The 20,609-nt window shown below is 37.2% G+C and overlaps 2 protein-coding genes across 2 annotated transcripts; both read right to left on the bottom strand.

Annotated features, from left to right (window-relative positions):
- Positions 1-5,728: 5,728 nt before the first annotated feature.
- On the bottom strand, positions 5,729-9,264 carry LOC102217002 (hyaluronan synthase 1-like). Its single transcript, XM_005798438.2, has 5 exons — positions 9,208-9,264; positions 7,828-8,517; positions 7,471-7,696; positions 7,239-7,371; positions 5,729-7,108 (listed from the first exon to the last, which is right to left on the bottom strand). The coding sequence occupies exons 2-5, from the start codon at positions 8,509-8,511 to the stop codon at positions 6,433-6,435; spliced, it is 1,719 nt and encodes a 572-aa protein (XP_005798495.1). The 5' UTR covers positions 8,512-8,517; positions 9,208-9,264; the 3' UTR covers positions 5,729-6,432.
- A 6,445-nt stretch (positions 9,265-15,709) lies between these two features.
- LOC102231834 (trypsin-3-like) lies at positions 15,710-17,734 on the bottom strand. Its single transcript, XM_014468550.2, has 5 exons — positions 17,671-17,734; positions 17,153-17,306; positions 16,353-16,615; positions 16,123-16,259; positions 15,710-16,039 (listed from the first exon to the last, which is right to left on the bottom strand). The coding sequence occupies exons 1-5, from the start codon at positions 17,708-17,710 to the stop codon at positions 15,890-15,892; spliced, it is 744 nt and encodes a 247-aa protein (XP_014324036.1). The 5' UTR covers positions 17,711-17,734; the 3' UTR covers positions 15,710-15,889.
- Positions 17,735-20,609: the final 2,875 nt, after the last annotated feature.

Here is a 20,609-nt window from a genome sequence, read left to right as displayed (position 1 = left end):
GAACACTGTGAACCTATACATCTGATGTTACTGTTACTGCTGACTTTCTTCCACATGGATCATCTGTCCACTACTGCCAACAAATAGCTGAAATCCTCAAATACTTGAGACTAGTTATAAAACTTTTAAATTGCTGACAATTTTAATAGTTTAAACACAAAATCTACCTCAATATCCATTAATAAGCACCGTGAAACCGTTTTAACATTACCACAGAAACAAACAACTACGATCTTCCTTTCCTCCAGTCATGGGCTTACAGCTGATCCACACCAAGGAAAATAAATGGCTACTTAGCAAACACCAGTCAGAAGTGCGTCAAGTAGCATTGTGCCTATGGCATTTTAGTTTCCCATAATGCAAAGTCCAATACTTTAAATATGCCTAAAAGATCTGCAAGCAGGAAAATTCTCCGCAAATTATTAGCAGCCGAAAAGTAAAAATACAAACCACGAATACTGCACCGCGAATGGGCGGGGGTCCACTGCAGTTTGTTTGGAATAAGAATTACTTCATTGCCATTAGTCCAGTGGAAAGAAACACATGTTTTTTAATGTTTCCTAATAAAGAGGGAGGTGAACGGAAATGTAAAAAAACAAGTACAGAATCTCAAGATTGACACATAAAACAGAATCAACTGTAATGTAAAACACTGAAGAATTAGATAACATAAAAGTTAGATTTTTTTTAAAAAGCGGGTTTTACTTAGCAGTCTGTCAATATGCCAGTTTTCTATTCTTCACAGTAAATAACAGTAAAACCGATGTTCCCTACTTATGTGATAATACCTTTTGAGTCCAGGTACCATTGTGTATCAGATCAATATGTCTTGTGGGAAAGGCCTGGCTGGACACAGTGTAGCAACTTCTTATAACACTGTAAAATTACAAGGTTTACAAGGAAATCAATTAGCTTTTAAGACAGTAAAACAACTCTAGTTTTTTTTAACACAAGACAAAGTGGAAAATAAGAAAAACGTGTTATGAACTGACTTATGAATGAGTCAAAATGGTGAGGGAGGAAGCTGGCATTTCCCTGCAATCTGCTGCAGTCCTTACTAAAGAGTTTCATCATTGTACTAGATAATCCTTGGAATATTTCTTTACTTCCATAATATAAATATATTTTATTACTCTTAATTACTAACATATTTATAGAATGTATAAAAAAAGCATTGGAATATTAATTAATTTATAAATTTGGCCTATTTTTCAGTTGAACTCTGTCAAAATATTTTTCATTAACATAATTATTGAAACTTTTGAAGCAAAGAAAATGTGATTACTTTATAAAATTTGAAACAACACAAACATAAAGGTGACTTGTGAAAAAGTGCCCATGTATAGTCTTGCATATCCTTTAAATTATCATCTTTTTTCTAGAAATAACAATAGGTGACAGGCTAATTTTAAATCTTTTTGCCATTTTTATTAAATCACGAACTATTACACAGGAGTATGTTTGACATAATTAGTGGCTTGTTGAAACATTTAGGTGAAAATCTAAAATTAAACTGCATTTTCTTACATAAAAATATGCCATTCTGCTGCAAATAAAAGCATTTTTCTTGTGTGTTATTCTTTTTCCACTCCCAAATTCAGAGTATATGACAATCCATCATTCTTTATACGTATGTATGTTTGCTGTACAATGACTGTATCTACACCACATGTAGATATGGCCAAGTGCCATTTTGATGAGAGCACAGCAAACATTATCTGTGCGATAGCATAGCCTGTGGAGAAGCTTTTTTCCATCGTTCACTTTCATATAAATTCTCAATATGTAATTTACGTTACTCCTCCTCTCTACAGTGAAGTGACAATTGTTTGTGTCCATTAGAAACAGACATTCATTCCTATTCTTTTACTGCTGTAATTAAGACTCTGAACACAGTCTCCACCTAGCTGTTAAGGAAAATCATTCCATCCATATGTGTCATTTGAAAGTAATTTTAAAAAGCTACCAGTCCACCCAACTCAGCTAACCAGGAAGATGTGACCAGGGAATCCTTGTGTTTTCTCCTTATCTGAACAGAATATTGATAAAAAAATCTATATATATATGAATTAATTATTGAATTTAAATAATCCAGCAAAGGACCAGCAAATTTTTCCTCTTGTGCTTTTTGAGGAGATCTGCTAGTTTTAATTAATAACTATTTAAAAGGGGGAAATCCTTTAAAAACCAAAAACCTTAAACAACTCAGGTTTAAGTATTTCATCAAGTAGTGGAAGCACAAATGCAAAGTGTAATATATTAATATTTGTCAGGTACTGAAGCTGATTCTAGTTACAATCAAAAAAGTAATCTTATATGATTAGGTTATTGATTTCTGTCTGCTGCATGGTCTTCATAAAAAAAATAAATAAACAACCAAAGCTAATACCCACCAGCATATTTAGTTGTGTCCAAAATCTTCTGCTGTGTAAGTCAAACAAATTTAGCGAGTTTTAGATTTTGAACCTAAATGTGTGAGCTTGTGAAAGATAAACTTACACCAGTTAGTTGTGTTGACTTTTTATTAATTTTGTCAAACCTCCAAGTGTTGAATAAACTAGAATTTTTAGCAAAGGAGTGGGAACTATTTCCCAGTGTGCTCAGCGGCATGTTTTTGTATCCTGTGTTGCACTGTGAGTGAGATGGATGTGTGTTACATTGATCTGACTTTTCTGTATTATTAAGTCAAATGTTTGGTTTAAGCTTGGAAAACTTGAGGATAGTGTCCTGTTCACACTACATGTTTTTGAGCAGAATTCATTTTGATATTTAATAAAATTTAGTATCAGGTCAGAAATTTTGTTCATGCAATTTGAAGAAGTTAAATTATTATTATTCACTTGATATTGTAACTTAGAATAGTAGAGAAATGTGTGCTTTTTAGGTGAGGACTGTTTTTTCTTGCATATTGTGAAATAATTATTTGGTTTAAATTGCAGCAATAAGTTAAAACTCTCAATTCAAGACTAATAAACTTAAAAACAATGTTTAGACAACTTGTCTCTTGTTGTTAAATCAACTTCATGAGCTTAAATTTTTGAGATAAAACCAAAACAATTTTCTTGTTGATTTAAATTGCACTTTCAAGGCAGCAGGTGGATTTTCATTTTCAAGTTAAACCACCTTCAAATGTTTTATAGTGTATAGTGCAATTAATTTGGGCTCAAATATTTTTTTATATTCTTTTACCAGTTGTTCAAGGTAAAAAAAAAAAATGTAAAAATTTTTTAAAAAACATAAATAAAGTCTCAGTAACACTTGTATTCTCCCTAAGTTGGAAGTTGGAAATTACATCGTCCCAGTTGGAGATTTTAACTGGGCGGCTGAAAGAAATTGGGACAAACTCCAGCAAGGTCCACAAAGGATTTTTAAGGCAGATTTCAATTTGGCTGCTTTTGTAAAACTGCAGTGTTAAATAATGCCATGGGATCCAAAATTTGCATCCACCTAACTTTTGTGCTGGTGCACTGAGGGACACAAATTAGGCGCACAAGTGCAACCATTGCAAAACTTAGAGTTCTGGGGTGTGTTCTAGTTGCAAGTCATAAAACTCATAAAGTTTTCTACTTGCTGCCCTTACTGTCTAGGCATTCTGCTGTTATGGGTATATGTTTCTGTGTATTTCTTCTATCACTTTCATCTGCTCATATTCATACTCCTGCATGCTTACATAACCATAATATGAGAGTGGTGAGTGGTGACTGTCGCATATAAACAAAACTGGTTAAGGCAGGCCAGCTCCTCTTGCAGAGGGTGCAGAATGAAGAGAAGATAAAACCAAACCTTTCGCTACAGTCTTTGCTTTTTAGAGCACCAATAGTTTAAGCAGCATTTATAACAACATTCACTTAGAAATTTTTAGGATGCTGCAGTGGTAAAGAGAAAAGCCAGATCAAGTCTAGATGTTTTTCAGTTACGGGCATGAAACTGTGGAATTAAATGAATGACTCTGATCTCAGATGATGTCCTTTAAAAGAGCCTTAAAATGTAAAATGGTAGAATTTTATACTGTTATGTAGATGTATAACAGTATACATCTACTGTTATACATGTACTTACATACATGAAATCATGTATGTAAGTAATGTATGTGTATATTCATGCATTTTTAAATACAAATGTGTGTGTGTACTTTTGTATGTAAGCATATGGACAGAATATATCTGTTATTCTGTTTTATATGTATATATATATATATATATATATATACATATATATATATATATATATATATATATATATATATATATATATATATATATATATATATATATATATATATATATATATATATATATATATATATATATATATATATATATATCTGTTAAGTGGATAAACAGAGTAGGCAAGCATAAGATTTGACTTCAGCCATTTTGGGTTTGTAAAGTAGTATTGATTTTGTTTTCTGTGTTTAATGTTGATAATTTGCCAAACAAAAGTGAAACTGAACTGAACTGAACATAGTCATATGCATTGACGAGTGTATGCTACAATGCCTGATTATGGGCTATAATCATCCTTATGGGTATGATTATAGACCAAAACAATCTGCCATGGTGTTTTTACATCAACAGTTGTACCTATAATTAATCTTTATGTATTAACCTAAGGTCTGAAAAACTAGTAGTAAATCTAGTTTACTACTAGTAAACTAGTAGTAAAATTTACAGACCTAAGACGTTTGAAATGTCATACATTACGCATTAAATCCATAATTATACTTTCGTTTCACGTTTTGAATTTAGTTCATGGAATTAACTTTTTGAAAATGTACTAGTTTTTAACCCCTTTCACTGTCATGAGGACCCATTGACTAACATGTAAGCATTTTTGGGGTCACAATTAATTAAGATGCAAATGTAGATCATTGGGATTCTACTGCGTGAAGGTAAGATACTGACTGCTTAATATCTTACTAACCACTAAGATACTGGAAACTGATTTCCGACATCTGAGTATTTTTTACCATGACAGGCCTTTGAATCCTGAGGTGTGAATAGGAATGGTGAGAGTACAGGTCCCTGTGGTGCTCCTGTGCTGCTGACTACCTGATTAGACACACAAACCTTCAGTCTTACAAGTTGTGCTTAGCTGCTCTTTTATTTAGGCGGTTGTCGAGGACTCCAGACAAAACTTGTGGAGTTTTTGACCCACAAGTTTTGGACACAGTAAATACGACAGTGTTTTGTTAAATGCTCTGAAAAACCAAAGAACGTGATTCTCACTGTGCTGCCTGTTCTGCAAGCAGTGGGTTTGTTGAAGCAGGTGTATGAGGCCGTTTTCACCTCCAACTACATGCAGTACATAAAGTTCAGCTACAATATTGGTAATGTATACAGATATAATATACAGATTATAAATATGTCTAATCTAGCTATTCTGGTACTTTGAACCAAACTTTGTGACTTCAGTTTATTAAGCTATATTGCTTTTGGTCAGATACATAAAAATAAAAGGTTTTTTTTATTATTATTTTTCTTGTCAGCACAATCACTTTCTCATTTTAGGGCAGGTGAGGGTGTGAGTTTCTTCTATAATTGAATACTTGGGAAGCTAATCTTAGCAGGAAACATAAGGGAGCTCACTTTTTAAAAATATATGTGTCCAGTTTTTTAGGATAAATATAGCAAATAATGTACATTTTCTCCAAACATTTTATTATAAATATTTTATTTGACAGAAATAAAATAACATTTTCACATTTTGAAATATTTACAGTCAGACAAAAAACATAGAGAACAAACATATAGACGTATCAATGTATCAAATTCCATAAAAGTGCATTTGTACTGTACTTCACACAAGATAAGTATGCCAACTGTAACAATAAATCAATCATCTTTATTTATACTGTTAGATAGATTTGATTGCAGTGGGGTGTGTAAGCTTTCTTGCCAAAAAATAATGTATGACGTATGTATGATAAAATGTTGCAATAACTTCAGGCATTGGTCAGAGATGTCTTTTCTGCTTGTTGATGTTTCACAGTGTGGCGTACTCTACATACAGTGTGCAAGTTTCAAGTAAATATGCATAACAGCATGAGATGCAGTGCATCATTCAGTGCAGAGACAACTTCCTTTTCATAAGTGTACACAACTATATCCATGGACAGTAGTGGCATCAGTAGAGTTAGTCTTTCTAGAAATAACCAATCACTTTATCCCAGATTTAAATATTATAAATAAATATCTTATAACAGACAGTCTGCTTTCTTGTCACCTAATCCAGAAAAATTTGAGTATTGCAATAGCCCCAAAAACGTCAGCTCGTATGTTTTTAAATATGTAAAAACATCTCCATATGAGTGAAATAGTCGATGTTGCCCTTCTAATTGATAAAAACAATACTTAATCCCTTAGTTTGTACTGACAAAATAAATACAATAAATAAAGCGATAGTCATTAAAATTGAATTCAGTCTTTAAATCTAAACGCTAAGGGTGTAGCTTTGGGAACGCCTTCTGCATAACCTGCGGAACCATCCCCAGTAGAGGATCATCATGACCAGCCAGTAACATAAGTAAGCCACACAACCAAAAACAAGGAACCGAGTTTCCATAATCTTGGCTGGACTTGACCAATCTTGCTGAGTCTCTCTGTAGATTGTGTATCCAAACCCACCTAAGAGAATAGCAGCCCACACTGACAACGGAAGCAGAGGGATGTAGTTACCAACAATCTTACGCCTACCAGACGTCCCCCAGCTGCTTTTGTTCATTGTGAGAATGGCAAAATACTTTGCAGGCAGCAAACTGGTCATGTACAACGAGGAGTAGAGCGACATAAAGACCATCACGATGTTATGGCGAAGGAGGGAGGCGTAGGCTGCTTTCACCAGCCCGATGAGCTGGATGCAGCAGAGAACCCAGAGGATGTCCCACAGCGAGCCCATCCAGAACAACTGGATGATCGTGGCTGTGACAAAGAAAGGAAAAATACCAGAGACGATGGACTCGTAGGTCATCCAGAGATGATGCTTGTGCCACCACATCGAGTTGTAGAGCCACTCGCGAAAGTAGGATTTGGTCCATCGCGTTTGCTGGTTGAGCCAGCGAAGAAACTGGGCAGGTGTTTCTGTGTAGCACTTGGAACGAGCTGTGTATCTACAAAAACACAACAGACAAAAAAAAAAATTATAGAAATCTTCATATTTAGCATCTCAAAAACATGATGAATAATGAGTAGTTTATCTAGTTTGGGGTTTTGTAATAGGAATAGCAAAAGGGTATGTACTTTGTGGCGTAGCCCATGCTCAGCATTCGATTGGTGAGATGTCTGTCATCGCCAAATGTGCAGTGACTTCCCAGAAACTTCTGGTTGTACCAGGACTCCAGAAACTGCTGGAGGATGTCATTCCTGTACAAACCTGCATGACAAAAATATGTATCTAGTGAGATCTTTCAACAATGGGGAGCTTATTTAAAAATTATCCTCCTTTGACATCAGTGACAATTATTTTCCTTACCCAGAGGACCGCTGATGCAGGACACACAGTTGAAGAAGGACTGGCAGGACCGCTCGATGTTGAAAGCCATCCAGTACCGAAGGCTGCTCATGAAGCTGATGTATGAATCTTTCAGGTTGAGAATCATCACATCTCCTCCCACAGCACCATACCTGGGGTTGCTCTCTAATACCTTGCACAGTTCCACAGTAGCTAAAGGGTCCAGCTTGGTGTCAGAATCACACACCTGAGGAGTCAGAATATTAAACATCACTGAAAACTTGCAACGCCACAAGTTGTTTCTTTTGGGGTTTTTTTTTTTACAAGATATTTAATAAGACTTTTTGACATTTTCAACAAATGAAGAAAAGTAAATACCTGAATGTAGTCAACTGATGATCCCAAAGCCTTAAACGCAGTGTACATCACCTCCCGCTTGCCTCCCCACTTCTGCATGACGCACACACACCTTTTGGTCTGGATCAGATGCTCCAAGTCTTTTTTCTGAGGATCCTCTCCAATGACATAGTCAGCGCTGCTTTCTGTTCCCATTTCTTCATCATGCTGAGGCTTTGTGGGATCCCAAGAGTGATAGTTGTTCTTCCACACAAAGAAACCTGGATCCTGGTCTGCAAACACTTCCCTAAACATGTCCATCATGTACCTGTCATCATCTGAGTTCCCGTCTATCACCATGATGATACGCAACAGCTCTGAGGGATACTGCAAGCTCTTGACAGAGTTGAGGCACTCTTTAAGATAGCTGGGATCCTCCTGGTAGGCAGAAATAGTGAATCCAATTGTTTTAGTGTAGCTGCACGGCTTCGTGTGAGTTTTCATTCGCCGGTGCTCAATAAAGGCGAACAGGCTTTGAACCAGAACATGGAGCGAGAGCAGGAGTCCGTAAAAGCCAAAGGAAATGATCCCATACATGGATGTCACCAGCTGGAAGCCTTGCACATAGGCCCAAACCATGATTCCCAGAACCAGCAGAGCAAAGAGGAATGTAAAAATGGCTCGAAGGATTGTCCAAAGCTTCTTTAATGAATGTTTCAGCTTCATTTTGCTCTGCAGACCAAAAGACACGACAGGTTGGTTAACTCATTCAAAAGAGACTTAAGAAACTTCAAATATTTCCAGATGAGCAACCTGGCAAAGTTCTCTGATAAAGTTTGACAAGTTGACAGCTTTAAGTCAGAATGAATGATAAATACTAGGAGTATATGAGTCAAAAGACATAAATCACATACATGACTAGACACACACTTTGTAAGCACTATCATTTAGATTTTCTGATTTTCTGAAAGATAGCACAATATTGCAACTCAGAAACAATATTTTTATATTTTTTACCTGCGTGCCTGTGCCTATTTTTCTTTACATTTTATAATACTAATAACGTCAAAGAGCTTTGCAGAACTCATCAAATAAAATCATTATAATAGTGGAAAAATCTGCAATCTGTTCAAACCATTAGTTAGTTAGAGATCTAATATCTCACAATATCTAAGATTTTATCATAATAAATATTTTTACTGCTGTATTACAACTACATTTTATTTTATTGTAATATTTACTTTTAATTTTTCTTGGACTAAAGTAGAATATTAAATAAAATCCTAATAAATTAATGGAAACTCCAGTTACATGATTTTCCCCTCCTTTATCAGGTAAGTAACCTTTAAAAAATATATAATTAAAACATTACGTTTTTCCCCCTTTTTTTTCTTTCTTTTTTTTGTTTCTTTTGTACCTTACCTGATGATGTGCGGCTCCCTTGGCTTCAGAATTTCAGTTCGCCCACCCCCTGTTGTTCTCAGTCTGAATGCTTTTGGTCTGAAGTTTGCTGCCTTTATAAGTTTTTAGGTTTGGGATGGGGCTACGTGCTGGTTTTATGCCTTGTGAATGGTTAATTAAGGGCACCGAGGCTGACTCAGTCCTGCGTCAAGAGGGAAGGGGCGCGCGGAGCAAACCTTTGCTTTGTTTTTGTCTTAACCATGGAGATCTCTTATACACTGAAAAAATGATGGATTACGCCTTAAACAGCTGCAAACAGCTTCTTGCAAAGTTTCTATCTATCTATCTATCTATCTATCTATCTATCTATCTATCTATCTATCTATCTATCTATCTATCTATCTATCTATCTATCTATCTATCTATCTACTAACCAGTGATCCTTATTTTTATAAGAAACAAGTACGAAGTACAGAAAATGAATATATCAGACGCTTATAAACACGCATGTTTATTCCTATTATCTTATTTTTAATGGTTTTTTGTTGTTGTTTGTTTTGGACTAGTTGAAGATTTTTTTTTTGTCGGTACTTGCTCTGCTCCCCAATCTGACACAGTACTTGCAATTTCTAGTTATGACGTCACGACGTCCCCAAAAGAGGCATTACAACGCGCGAGGCTTCAACAGGGTTGTTCAGTAGTTAGATGTTTCCCCCTGGCGGTTATCATCTAAAACTGCAGGAAAAGAAATTGTTTTTATCTTATTTTCATAATGTAATATGATATGAATAGAAATGTGGGTGTGTTCAAGTGAAAAGATGTATATATAAAAAATAAACTGTTCCATATGTTGTTTTATCGTTGCTTTTTTTTTTTTTTTTTTTTGCTGTTGTTATTTTAGTCAGGCTCTCAATGTCCTGACCTACCCATGATCACATCCCTGGGGAGGTTCTTCACAAATCTGTTGACCACTCACGAGTATCCACACCCTTAGCCACGGGCAGCTGGCATGAAGCATAAACACGCTTCATGTCGGACACAGATAGAAGTTACAGAGAAACTGATGTCATATAGGGAGATTATATGCACAGAAACAGTAACTTGATGTGTTGGTTTTCCCTAGGAGTTATTATTTTAGCAATAACCATTTGAGCCTCTTATTCAGTCAACATCCAGGTTTGTTTGCATGTTGAAACTCCTGTGTTTTCCTAGCAGCGTAAAGCTGTATCTGCATGCAGCTGTCTGGCATGGTACTTGATTCATACAGAGGCTCTCAAAAGTGTACAATCTTTAGTGAAAAACAAAAGATTGTTTTCAGGTGTGTTCATGACCTAGATGACGATGGACCTGATTATTACTATTAAACCTTTTCACATTTTAATGTGATATAGATATTGATCCTTTAATACATTTTAAAAAACAATGGTTTTGGTGAAGCGAGAGAGTACAACGAGTACAAATGTACAGCGATTGTTGTGTGGAATGAAATAATTATTCATACTGTTATAGATCAGTTTATTCATTTACCATAAGTGTTTTACTCATTTTACTCATATAAGTCAGAAAGCATTTTTTTTATTCAGTTAAAGGATTTCTCCCCAAATAACTGAATGTTCTTTTATCAGGAAACACCTGCCTGTTCTGTTCTGGTACACCAACTCGAGGTGTCTAAACTGTCTGATTTTTTTATATATTTCTGCCCAGCAACTCATTCATAAAGAGACACCAAAATAGTATTTGCACCTGTTGTCTCAACTATTGAACTCTCGGGGGTACGAAGTGAGTGAATCAGTTATTGTAAACCACAAGTTTTCCTCGTGCATAGGTCAGTTTGTCATGACATTTCTTCTAAGAGGTGTTTTTTTTGTCTGACTTCCAGTAACTGTTTAACCCCACCTGGGCGTCTTCAGATGTGTATAAGAACTGACGTTCTGTGTGCTGTAATCAGAGTTCCTCTGACCGTGTTACTGATCAGGGCTCTCTCCGCTTGCAAGCGAAATAAAGCTGTTTTTTGTTCTGTAACTTTAACTCTTGGTTTATCCGAAATTCCCGGATTCCACAGTTGAATCTTGTTATTTTTTTGTTTTGTTCATTAAAATCCCGCTCATGTGAGTTTTATTTACTGAGGAACCTCTGCAGTACCATTAAAATGCAGTTAATGCTCAATAAGCACGAGAATTAATCTGAATCTATGCCATTTTTTATTATCTTTTTAAGACAAACAGGTTGAATTGTTGTGCTGCTCTGTCATATAACTGAGTCATCGTTACATTCCTTGATATTTTTACTTGACCAACGTCTACATGTCTTGGCTTCTGAAGAAGTTATATCCTTTCTTGCGAAATTCAAAATAAACCAATAAACAAATGTGTTGTGCTATAAACAGTCTCCTGTTAAGGCTAATGTCCCTTAAAGAAAACAAAATATTTTTGCATACAGGCCTTCATAAACCTTCCCAGGTTGGCAGTCTTTATCTGGAGGTCAGGCAAGGGCCCGGTGACTCACTCATAAACTCTGTGCTACGCCCAAGAAACCAAATTCACTTAAATCATTTCTGAGGTTTACTAAAATAGTTAGACCATCTGAGAGAATAAGTTTCTTAACTGCAGTTGGTCTTCTTTGCCATGCATGATGTCACCAAAATCATTTTATAACCTTACTTAGGTTGAAACACTTAAAGGAAGATCAGTCGAATATTGCCGTTTGCTCTACTGCCAGTAAGCTCATGCCAGAGTGGTGTGCATCCTTTACAGTTTTTCCCCCACAAAGAGCCATGCTGCAGCACACTTTGCCATGATTTACAGCTGGCTGGTTCTAAGTGACAGTTTTATTCCTCGGCTACGGAGGCAATCTTTAAGCAGTACACTTTTCTACCCATTCATTGTCAAGTTCATCTGAGTCTGAGCTTGTTGCTGCAAATGTTCTGACCACATGTAAGGCAGCTTGATCTGTTATGCCCAATATTACGTTCCCAACCATTTGCATTTAGATTTACAGCTTTACATGCTTACGGCGATGAGTTATGCCCATGTGGCTTTTGAAACACTTATAATCAGTATGACGCAGTTTTCTTTGAGAATTGTTTGGTGATATCTTGTCAGTTTGACAAAGTGGAGAGATGTGAAGAGCATTTTGCATTTCTAGTAAAGATAATTGTTGCTTAAATAATAACTTGAATTGACATCTCACACATAGACCTGTTCTTTAGCTGTCAGTAAATGGGGAAAAGAAAAAACATTGCATACTCTTAAAGCCCAGATCCAACAATTACTCACCCCAACAGAAAATTTGGGGAATTTCTGTCCGTGGATTAAAGGTTTCCAGTAAAGTTCTCCAGATGCCTGGTAATGACCAAATTATTTGACTCAAGTGTGTTGAAGCACTGACATGTCTAGAAGAATGACTGGAATTGCAGATCCTGGCTCTAAGGAAAACACTTGTATCTTGTTAATGCCAACTATGTAAGCTTTGCTAATACCTCTATCTCAGGGTGGATGGAGACCATCTGGAAAGGAAACTGTTCCTCACTGTTAGGTGTGTACTTTTCACTTGCCTTTCTCAAACCAAGGATTTGCCATGAAATGTCACTTCCAGGCTCAAACAGGTTTTTCTTCTAATGTTGTCATGACCAGTTTCCTTACAGCTGATGAAGGAGAGTACCCCACAGCATGATGCTGCCTCCCCCATGGTTTCCATGGGTATGGCATGGAAAACATGGCATCCTCGGACAGTGTCAGTTTATTTTATGCACAGCATTTGCATGAAATCACCAGAATATCTTCTATCACATGTATATTGTGCCTCCTACATGGCTGGTGCAAACTGCTCTTCTTTTGTTTTTTCTACAATGGTTTTTGTCTTGTCACTATATAATAAATGCCAGATTTGTAAAGTCCAAAACTAATGATTGTCTAAAATAAGATTCTTCCTTCTGAGAAGATTTTGTAAATTTTAATCTAAAGAACACAAAAGGTTTGCTTATAGAAAAAAAAATTATTCGACATTAATTATAGAACATTTTTACAATTGTATTGTTACTGCCCACTACTTTTCCATCTTCAACGTGTCATTGTATGTCGGACAGATGTCTTCCTGTTTCTGGAAGATGCTGGTATTCGTGCCAGATTTCCTGTGCATGTGTTGTGATAAACAATATCAACATGAGATGTGCTTAGCCAGAAATGAGGAACACATTTACTCCAGGTGCAGTTACTGCGGCAACACGTTTACAGAAAGTGCAAAACTGCTGAATAATGCTGTTACAGAAACCGAGAATGTGGAGTCCACTGTTTCCTTGCTAGGCGCTGGGGTTTGGGTTGTGTGTGGCTGCTATTCTTTCATTCCTTGCAGACAGTTTTCCACCAGAGGGAGCCATGGAGTGGCAGTCTTCCATTGGAGGATGGACGGCAGGTGTAATTAGATGGACCTGCACACCATTGAGGCTCATTAGCTGGAGGATAACAGGAGTCATTCGCCAGTCTTTAGGTACCTGAGTGTTCATCTATAGTTGTGCCTCTGAGCCCTCTGCGCTTCCTAGTAGTTTCATGAGTTTATTTTCTCTCAGTAAGATTTTCCTCACATGTTCTGCATGTGGGCCAAGCATACCTAAAACCATTAAATATTTTCAATCAAATTTGAACCATAGGTGTGTCCCTGGCTCTGACTATGGCTAATATCAACACACACATCTGTTATGGCCAGTTAGTCTGGTGGTTTGTCCTCTGGCACTGATCTCTGGATATACCTGAGATACTCGAGTCTCTTTGCTATATCAGAAAATTGAGACACACTACAAAAAGACGTTTTCAGATAAGCTTGCTCGTTTCTACCACAAGTGTATAAACTTTAAAAATAAGATGTTAAAAAGCCAAATATGCATCCAAATATTAACCCAGAGGATTAAAGTGATCCACTTGATTAATCCAATTGAACACTCTTTTGGTTCTGTTTGTCTCTCTTTATTCACTTCCTGACTTTCCTCTCAGCCAGGAAGTGAGAGCTTGACTCAAACTGTCTTGTTTTTGCTATGTTAGGAAAAATAAGCTACTTTCAAAAAACAAAGCAAAACAAAAAACCCTTGTTTGCATTTTTACAAAGAGAGTGTTCCTAGTGAGATAAAACTCAGAATGAGCTGATCAGTTCTCTACTGGGGAAAAGACAGGAATGCACTCAATTCAGAAGCTTGATTTCTTAACTAGCAGAAAAAGATTAGTCTTATATGTGTTGACATGCACCTAATTATGTTCAGAACAGCCTAGGATTCATACACAAGGCATTTGGACATGTTAGATGTAATCAGCTGCAAGATTAAACATTATTTCAGCTCAGTCTATTGTTATGATTGGTCAACATGTGAAAGGCTTAAACATGTGCCTGTATCCATGTGTATATAAAAAGTTACATTTTGGATGTTTGCATATTGTTTTATAACACTACAGGCTGTATTTATTCTGCAGAGACAATTGGGGTTACACTGGATGACCGTGTAGTAGGGTCAAGCTAAGAAACATATAATAAATAAATAAAATTACGAGAGTAAAGACCTGGCATATTGGAAAATTCAGAAGCTGTCGGCAGCTGTTTCGGCCCTTGTCAAGCTGCCTGTCTAGTGTGAAAGATTATGCCAACTAGCAGACGCTCAGGCTAACATGCTGTGGGAACAGTGGCGCAAGCTGGATGCGATTCAAGCAGAGATTTGCAGACCCTGGAGCTCACTGGCAAGATAGAATTGACTTTGGAGAAGTTGCTAGTTTGGTCCAGTGGGAATGGCTACAATAATAATTTGGATGATTGGAATCACCACAGAGATGTACCGGTGAGAACTTACAGCAGAATGGAAAAATGAACGCCGTCTGCCCGAACTATAAAGCAACGGTTTCTATCTGAACTGGCTTCCCTGTGTTGGCTTAGGCTGGCTGTCTTTCTCAACTCTCTGGGATGATATGTAAACAAGATGCTCTTACCCACCATGCTTCCCCGGAGACATCTGTGGTTCTGTGGCAGGCTCTGAAAGGCCACGCTGATAAACCTTTCCACCATATTAGAGACTGCTGGCTGGGAGAGCTGTGTGGCAAAGTTCACTGTCTTTGTATGTATATCCATGCACACTGCACGGATATACATGCAGTAATATACACAGCCATATTCCATGGCTATGAACTCATCCTCCCTGAACTCACTGCCTTTGCTGGCCTCCACCCTTATGTTGCATTTATGTTGCTTTATATATGCAGAGGTTTCTTTGCAACCCCCCACCGCGCCCACTTGGACTCAGTAAGGGGTATGATTTTTTCCCTCATTCTACCTGATGTTGCCATTTCATCTAAGTCTAATGGAAAGGGCAGCTCCTCCCACCACGGTTGCAGCTCCAGGCACCTGTCTTCCTTGTTTTTGTTTGTTTTCTGTCTTTCTTTGGATGGGTTGTCTTTCTTTGAATAAGAATCAAGTTTAATTCACACTTGACCTGATGGGACTTCCTCAACAGCTGCTCTTTCTTTCAAAGTCACATTGCGAGAAGTCAGCATTTTAAAGTTTTTTTTTATTTCATGTGAAGTATTCCCTTTACTTATGTGAAAAATAATCCGCCCTCATTTTATCTTGCGGACCAGTAAAAACTACATTTTACACAAATATGTCAAATTGTTTGACTTTACTCATTTTACTCATTTTTCTCCTGTACATCTGAAGCCTTTAGCTTTCCATCTCAGCCAGAAGCCATTGTTGTCTTGATCCAGGAGACATAATTGCAAACTTTTGTGTACACTCCAGGCTTGTTTCTCTGAGCACAGCCGTGGCCCCAGGACACAACTCCCTGGAGCTGTCCCTCACACACCATAGGACCCCCAGAGTCACCCTGAAGTTTAAAAGAGATTGCAAGATGTCATATTTTGCAGCAAGATAAAAAAAACATCTGTTGATATGCAATAGTGATGTTACCTGACAGGAATCTTTCCCTCCCTCAAGGTATCCAGCGCATATCATGTTTTCAGTTATCTGAAAGGGATATGCATTGAAGCAGGTGTCATCACTCAGCAGAGGGACTTCCAGGCACTGCAGCTTGTCTGGGTACCTTGCTGTAAACACATCGCAGTCAGCTACTTCTCCATCTCATTTTCTTATCTCTTCTCATTTATTGGAAATTGCACAGCAGACAAAGTTTAACTCACAGCCCTCGTCACTGGGGCGAATGTTCCCCCATCCAGATATCTGGCACATCGTTCCAGCACTGCCGCAGTCTGATGGAAGCACTGCAGGACGCACATAGTTATTCAGAATAGCAGGCTGACTCAGCTTGATCAGCATGATGTCACTGTCCTGCGTGCGGGGATTGTAATCAGGGTGGCGAATGAACGCGGCAGACATGATGTGCTGTTCGGTATGGTCGGGTTCCCAGATGTCATGCTCTCCCAGTCGAACTTCTAAATTTGAGCTGAAAAAGGAACATTTCAGAAAGCCAGTTTAGCTTCCCCAGCACTGCTGCCCTAGATTAAAATCACAAGGAAACTGCTTAGGTTTTAAATTATATTTTCAATTAGGGATAGCAAAGTTTAAAGCAGGATTACACTATAGAACAACATTCCAACATTTGAATATTTTGTGGAGCACTGACAGTCAATCCCTCATTAAGAAATGTAAACAAAGCTGACTGAGTTTGGGCTATTTTACAGAAGGAAATGGGCAAAAGATCCCAGAAGGCTGCATTCAAATATGATTCTACAAAGTATTGATTTAAGAGCACAGTTTTCAGATACTGATTTGAAAAAAAAAAAAAGTGTAAATGATGGGTTTGTTTCCCCCTCAATCACAATTATGAGTTGGCTTTGGTCGGTCATATAAAACATAAAACAAATACACAAAATTTGTGAACTGTAATGTGAAAAATTATGAAAAACTTCAAGCTGTGTGAACAATTTTGCACAGCTCTGTGTATGCAATAAATTGAAAGATGTTCATTATCATGTTGCACCTTGGTTTGCAGTGTGCAGCCGAGAGCACCCACTGATCAGACAGCAGAACGCCTCCACAGTAGTTGTACCCAGTGAAGAGCGACACTTGATAGGGCACAGAGTTTCTCGGGCATTCATATCCTCCAACAATCTTTTCATCATCTTCCAGGCCAGCTGCACGTTACAAATAGGAAATGGTAAATTGCCTCCAGTTGTAATGAGCTTTATCGAGTCAACGGACTCCAAAGAACTCTGCAGTTAATACACACATTGTAGCCTCTGCTACCCAAGGGCAGTCAGACAGAAACAAGGCTACTATTTAGAAAAATCTTGCCAGTTGCAGACAGAGCAGGGGTTCGAACTTAACATCCGAAGGTTTCAGGATAAATCTCTTCTTTCTGAGCCACTGGCTCCCAGAAGTAAAATTACATTTTCCTTTTCACATTTCATGATATAGAAAATGTATTTGCTGGTGTCAATTATAATTACAAGTTCTATTGCCACCCATTTTTCCCATTTAAATGAATATAAAATATACCTGCAACGCCTAAGAAGATCAGGAAAAGAAAAAGCTCCATGCCTCTTTCTGGTTTGTAACTAATGTGTCCTTGCTCTCTTTAAGTTAGGTATTTTAGTCCTCTTATCTTCTCCTTTTAAGCTCCTTTATCACCTCAAACATATGTTACATTTCCCTAGGCATGCTGAATCTAAAGTAAACCTAAGGAATACGATCCAAAATAAAGTTTTAAAAAATGTATATGTGCAGGAAAAATCGCTCAGAAAATGTATAAACCTTGTCTAATTTTCTCATTTTTGTACTTTCAGTCAAACCTTTTGCCTTAATGTCCTTATTATATTTTATGTGATGTGCTTGTAAAGTAAGGACATTGACATCCATAAGCTGAAATGTTCTGAAGCACAGAGGTCTAAATGTTCTGTTTTTAATAATGTTCACAGTTTTTATGTCCAGCCTGCACACGTAGGACAGAGATTAGCTTTCTGGGAAAACAGGAGGCTACAAAATGTATACTTAGTTGTATTGAACAAGTTATATGAATAAATGGGTTTAAGTTCTCACCTTCAAAGGAATGAGTTTTAACCTTCTTAAAAATGTTTTTTCTTCCCTACTTCAGAAAAACATCCCAGAAATCTCATAGATTGTTGGTTGGATTGAGGTTTGCCGATTGACTGGACCAATCTAACTGATTTATTTTTAATGCTTTGGAGCCAACTGAGATTTTGTTTGGTTTATCGTCAAGCTTTTATCATGAGTGTCTCAATACGCTTCTCCATTCATCCTTCTTGCAATTCTAAAAATTCTGCCACATATGTCAAAAAACATTTACACACCAAGATGTTCTCACCTCCAAATGTTCCTGGTGGTACAGTATTTTGGGGGCAATGATCGGATCCAGTTCTCCTCCAAACAGGATGTGTATGCTTGTCTCATCTTACCATACACTATTTTCTTAATATTTAATTGGATGCTCCAAATGCTGGTTAAAAGTTTTTTGGTTTTACATGCTTTTACTATAATTATTCAAAATGTCGAAGCTGAAACTACATTACATTTGCCTGAAGCACTCTACTAATTGGTTTGACTCCTGCAAACTCTGTGATTTTAATATATAGTGTGAAGAAAATCAGCATGTGACGTCAGAGCGATGCCAAATCACGACTGACTCAGAGCTTCAGCATGAAGATGAAGTGACAGTTATAATGCTCCATTACTCACGTATGAGCATAGCTGTTTATCAACACCAGACAGGGAATTATTTAAGGGTGTTTTGTTGCCCAAACCATATGATTAAACACTTAAGCGCCAAGCATAACACATTCCCATCCAGCACAGGCAGGTTCTCATCCCTTTCATTACTGAGTAGCACTCAGATTATTTGACTCACTTGTTTTAAATATGTTTAATTACATTTAAAATACAAAAAAGCTGAAACATGGCATTAAAATCCAAGTCGTCAGGCATGGAAAGTCACATGGAGATGATCAGCTGCTCAGGTCAAAGTGTGCTTCTGTTTTTGTTGTTGTTGTTGCTAGATATTTTTTTTACTTTAGGATGGATAAACCTTTCAAGCTGAATGTTTTTTCCCCCCAGGACCAACCAAGCCCTCGTGGTTTCCTCCAGTTATGGCCGAAGGTTTTGACACTGACAGATTTTTTTTTTCCACAAAATGTCATTTTCCACTTACCTGTATGTTAGCATTTTCACATGTCAACAAATGCAGACATAGATAACATTTACACCTTACATAGGGTAATATTTTCACTGTTGTATCTTTGCTCTCATCACCCGGTCTGTGATCTGGTGCCATTATCAGGAGAAACAAAGACATCGGATTGCTCATTTGCGTGGCGAGAGCAAAGCAATCTGACAGCTTCCGCTGTAGCAATTTTAAATGCAAAACTATAATTCATTTCAATATTGATCTGAAGTTTTCTATGCATTTTGGTCTCATTAGAGCTTATTAGTTGTGTAAATGGCTATTTTTAGTTGGTAGTTATCGTTTATAGGTCAGGTAATCAGGGATGGAAAGATGTCAAAGGGATGGAGGATGTCAAAGTCCAAATAGTTATTACAGATCATAAATTATTGTAGTTACGTTACTCATTAAAAAATATACTTTTGTCTTTGCAGTGTTGTTTATCATTTTCTCTATGCTTCTGCTTTGGTGGTTGATCAAAGTTAACCTCAATGTGTGGTAATATTTTTTTTTTCATGGGGTTTTTGCTGACAAAAATAAAAGGAACAAGTAACTGAGTATAGTTGCTTTAAATTTCTATTCTTCCACCCACTTTCCTCTTGGTTCCTCTTCTGACTGTAACTGAAAGAAATTGCACCACAAAATGGAGGAACAATTCCATTTTATTTTGGATGCGTGTTCACCACACAAAGGACATGCACCCACAGCTCAACGAGTACCAAAGCCTCCCAGAGACATGTCCATGAGTAAAAACAAGTAAAGAAGCTTGCTATTCTCAATTAACCATGAAAACAAATTGCTTAACTAACTATAAATAAACTAAACAAAGTGCAGTCTACATTCTGATGCAAACTCTTGTAAAATGCAGGAAATTGCACAGCTTTATGAATTTTGACAGACGTCTAGCCTCAGTTATTGGGGCTAATTTTGGTCAGGCCAGGGTCAGTCACATGCTTTAGCCAATGAGGATGGACGAACAATAACGTGTCTCGTGTGCGATTGTAAGTGGGTGTGGCTTAGTGAATAATGAGTAGGTATGATAGCAAGCAAGATTAGGTAATTTCTCACCTGTTTTCCTTAATGTCTTGGTGGACAGATCAAATGCAGCAAAAGGAAAACCTTTTTTAATTTTTTTTTTGTGAAGGGAGCCATTGGCTTCCTGTGCTATCCCAAATAAAATATTGCTTATTGCACGGTCTGCACTTTCTTCCCTTCACTTGGATTGTGTCTGGTACATTTTCTACCAGGTCAATCAGCAAAT

This window comes from Xiphophorus maculatus, chromosome 3, assembly GCF_002775205.1.
Source record: "Xiphophorus maculatus strain JP 163 A chromosome 3, X_maculatus-5.0-male, whole genome shotgun sequence".
NCBI lineage: Eukaryota > Metazoa > Chordata > Actinopteri > Cyprinodontiformes > Poeciliidae > Xiphophorus > Xiphophorus maculatus.
Note: the sequence above shows the minus strand (reverse complement) of the source record. Positions and strands in the feature narration are given on the sequence as shown.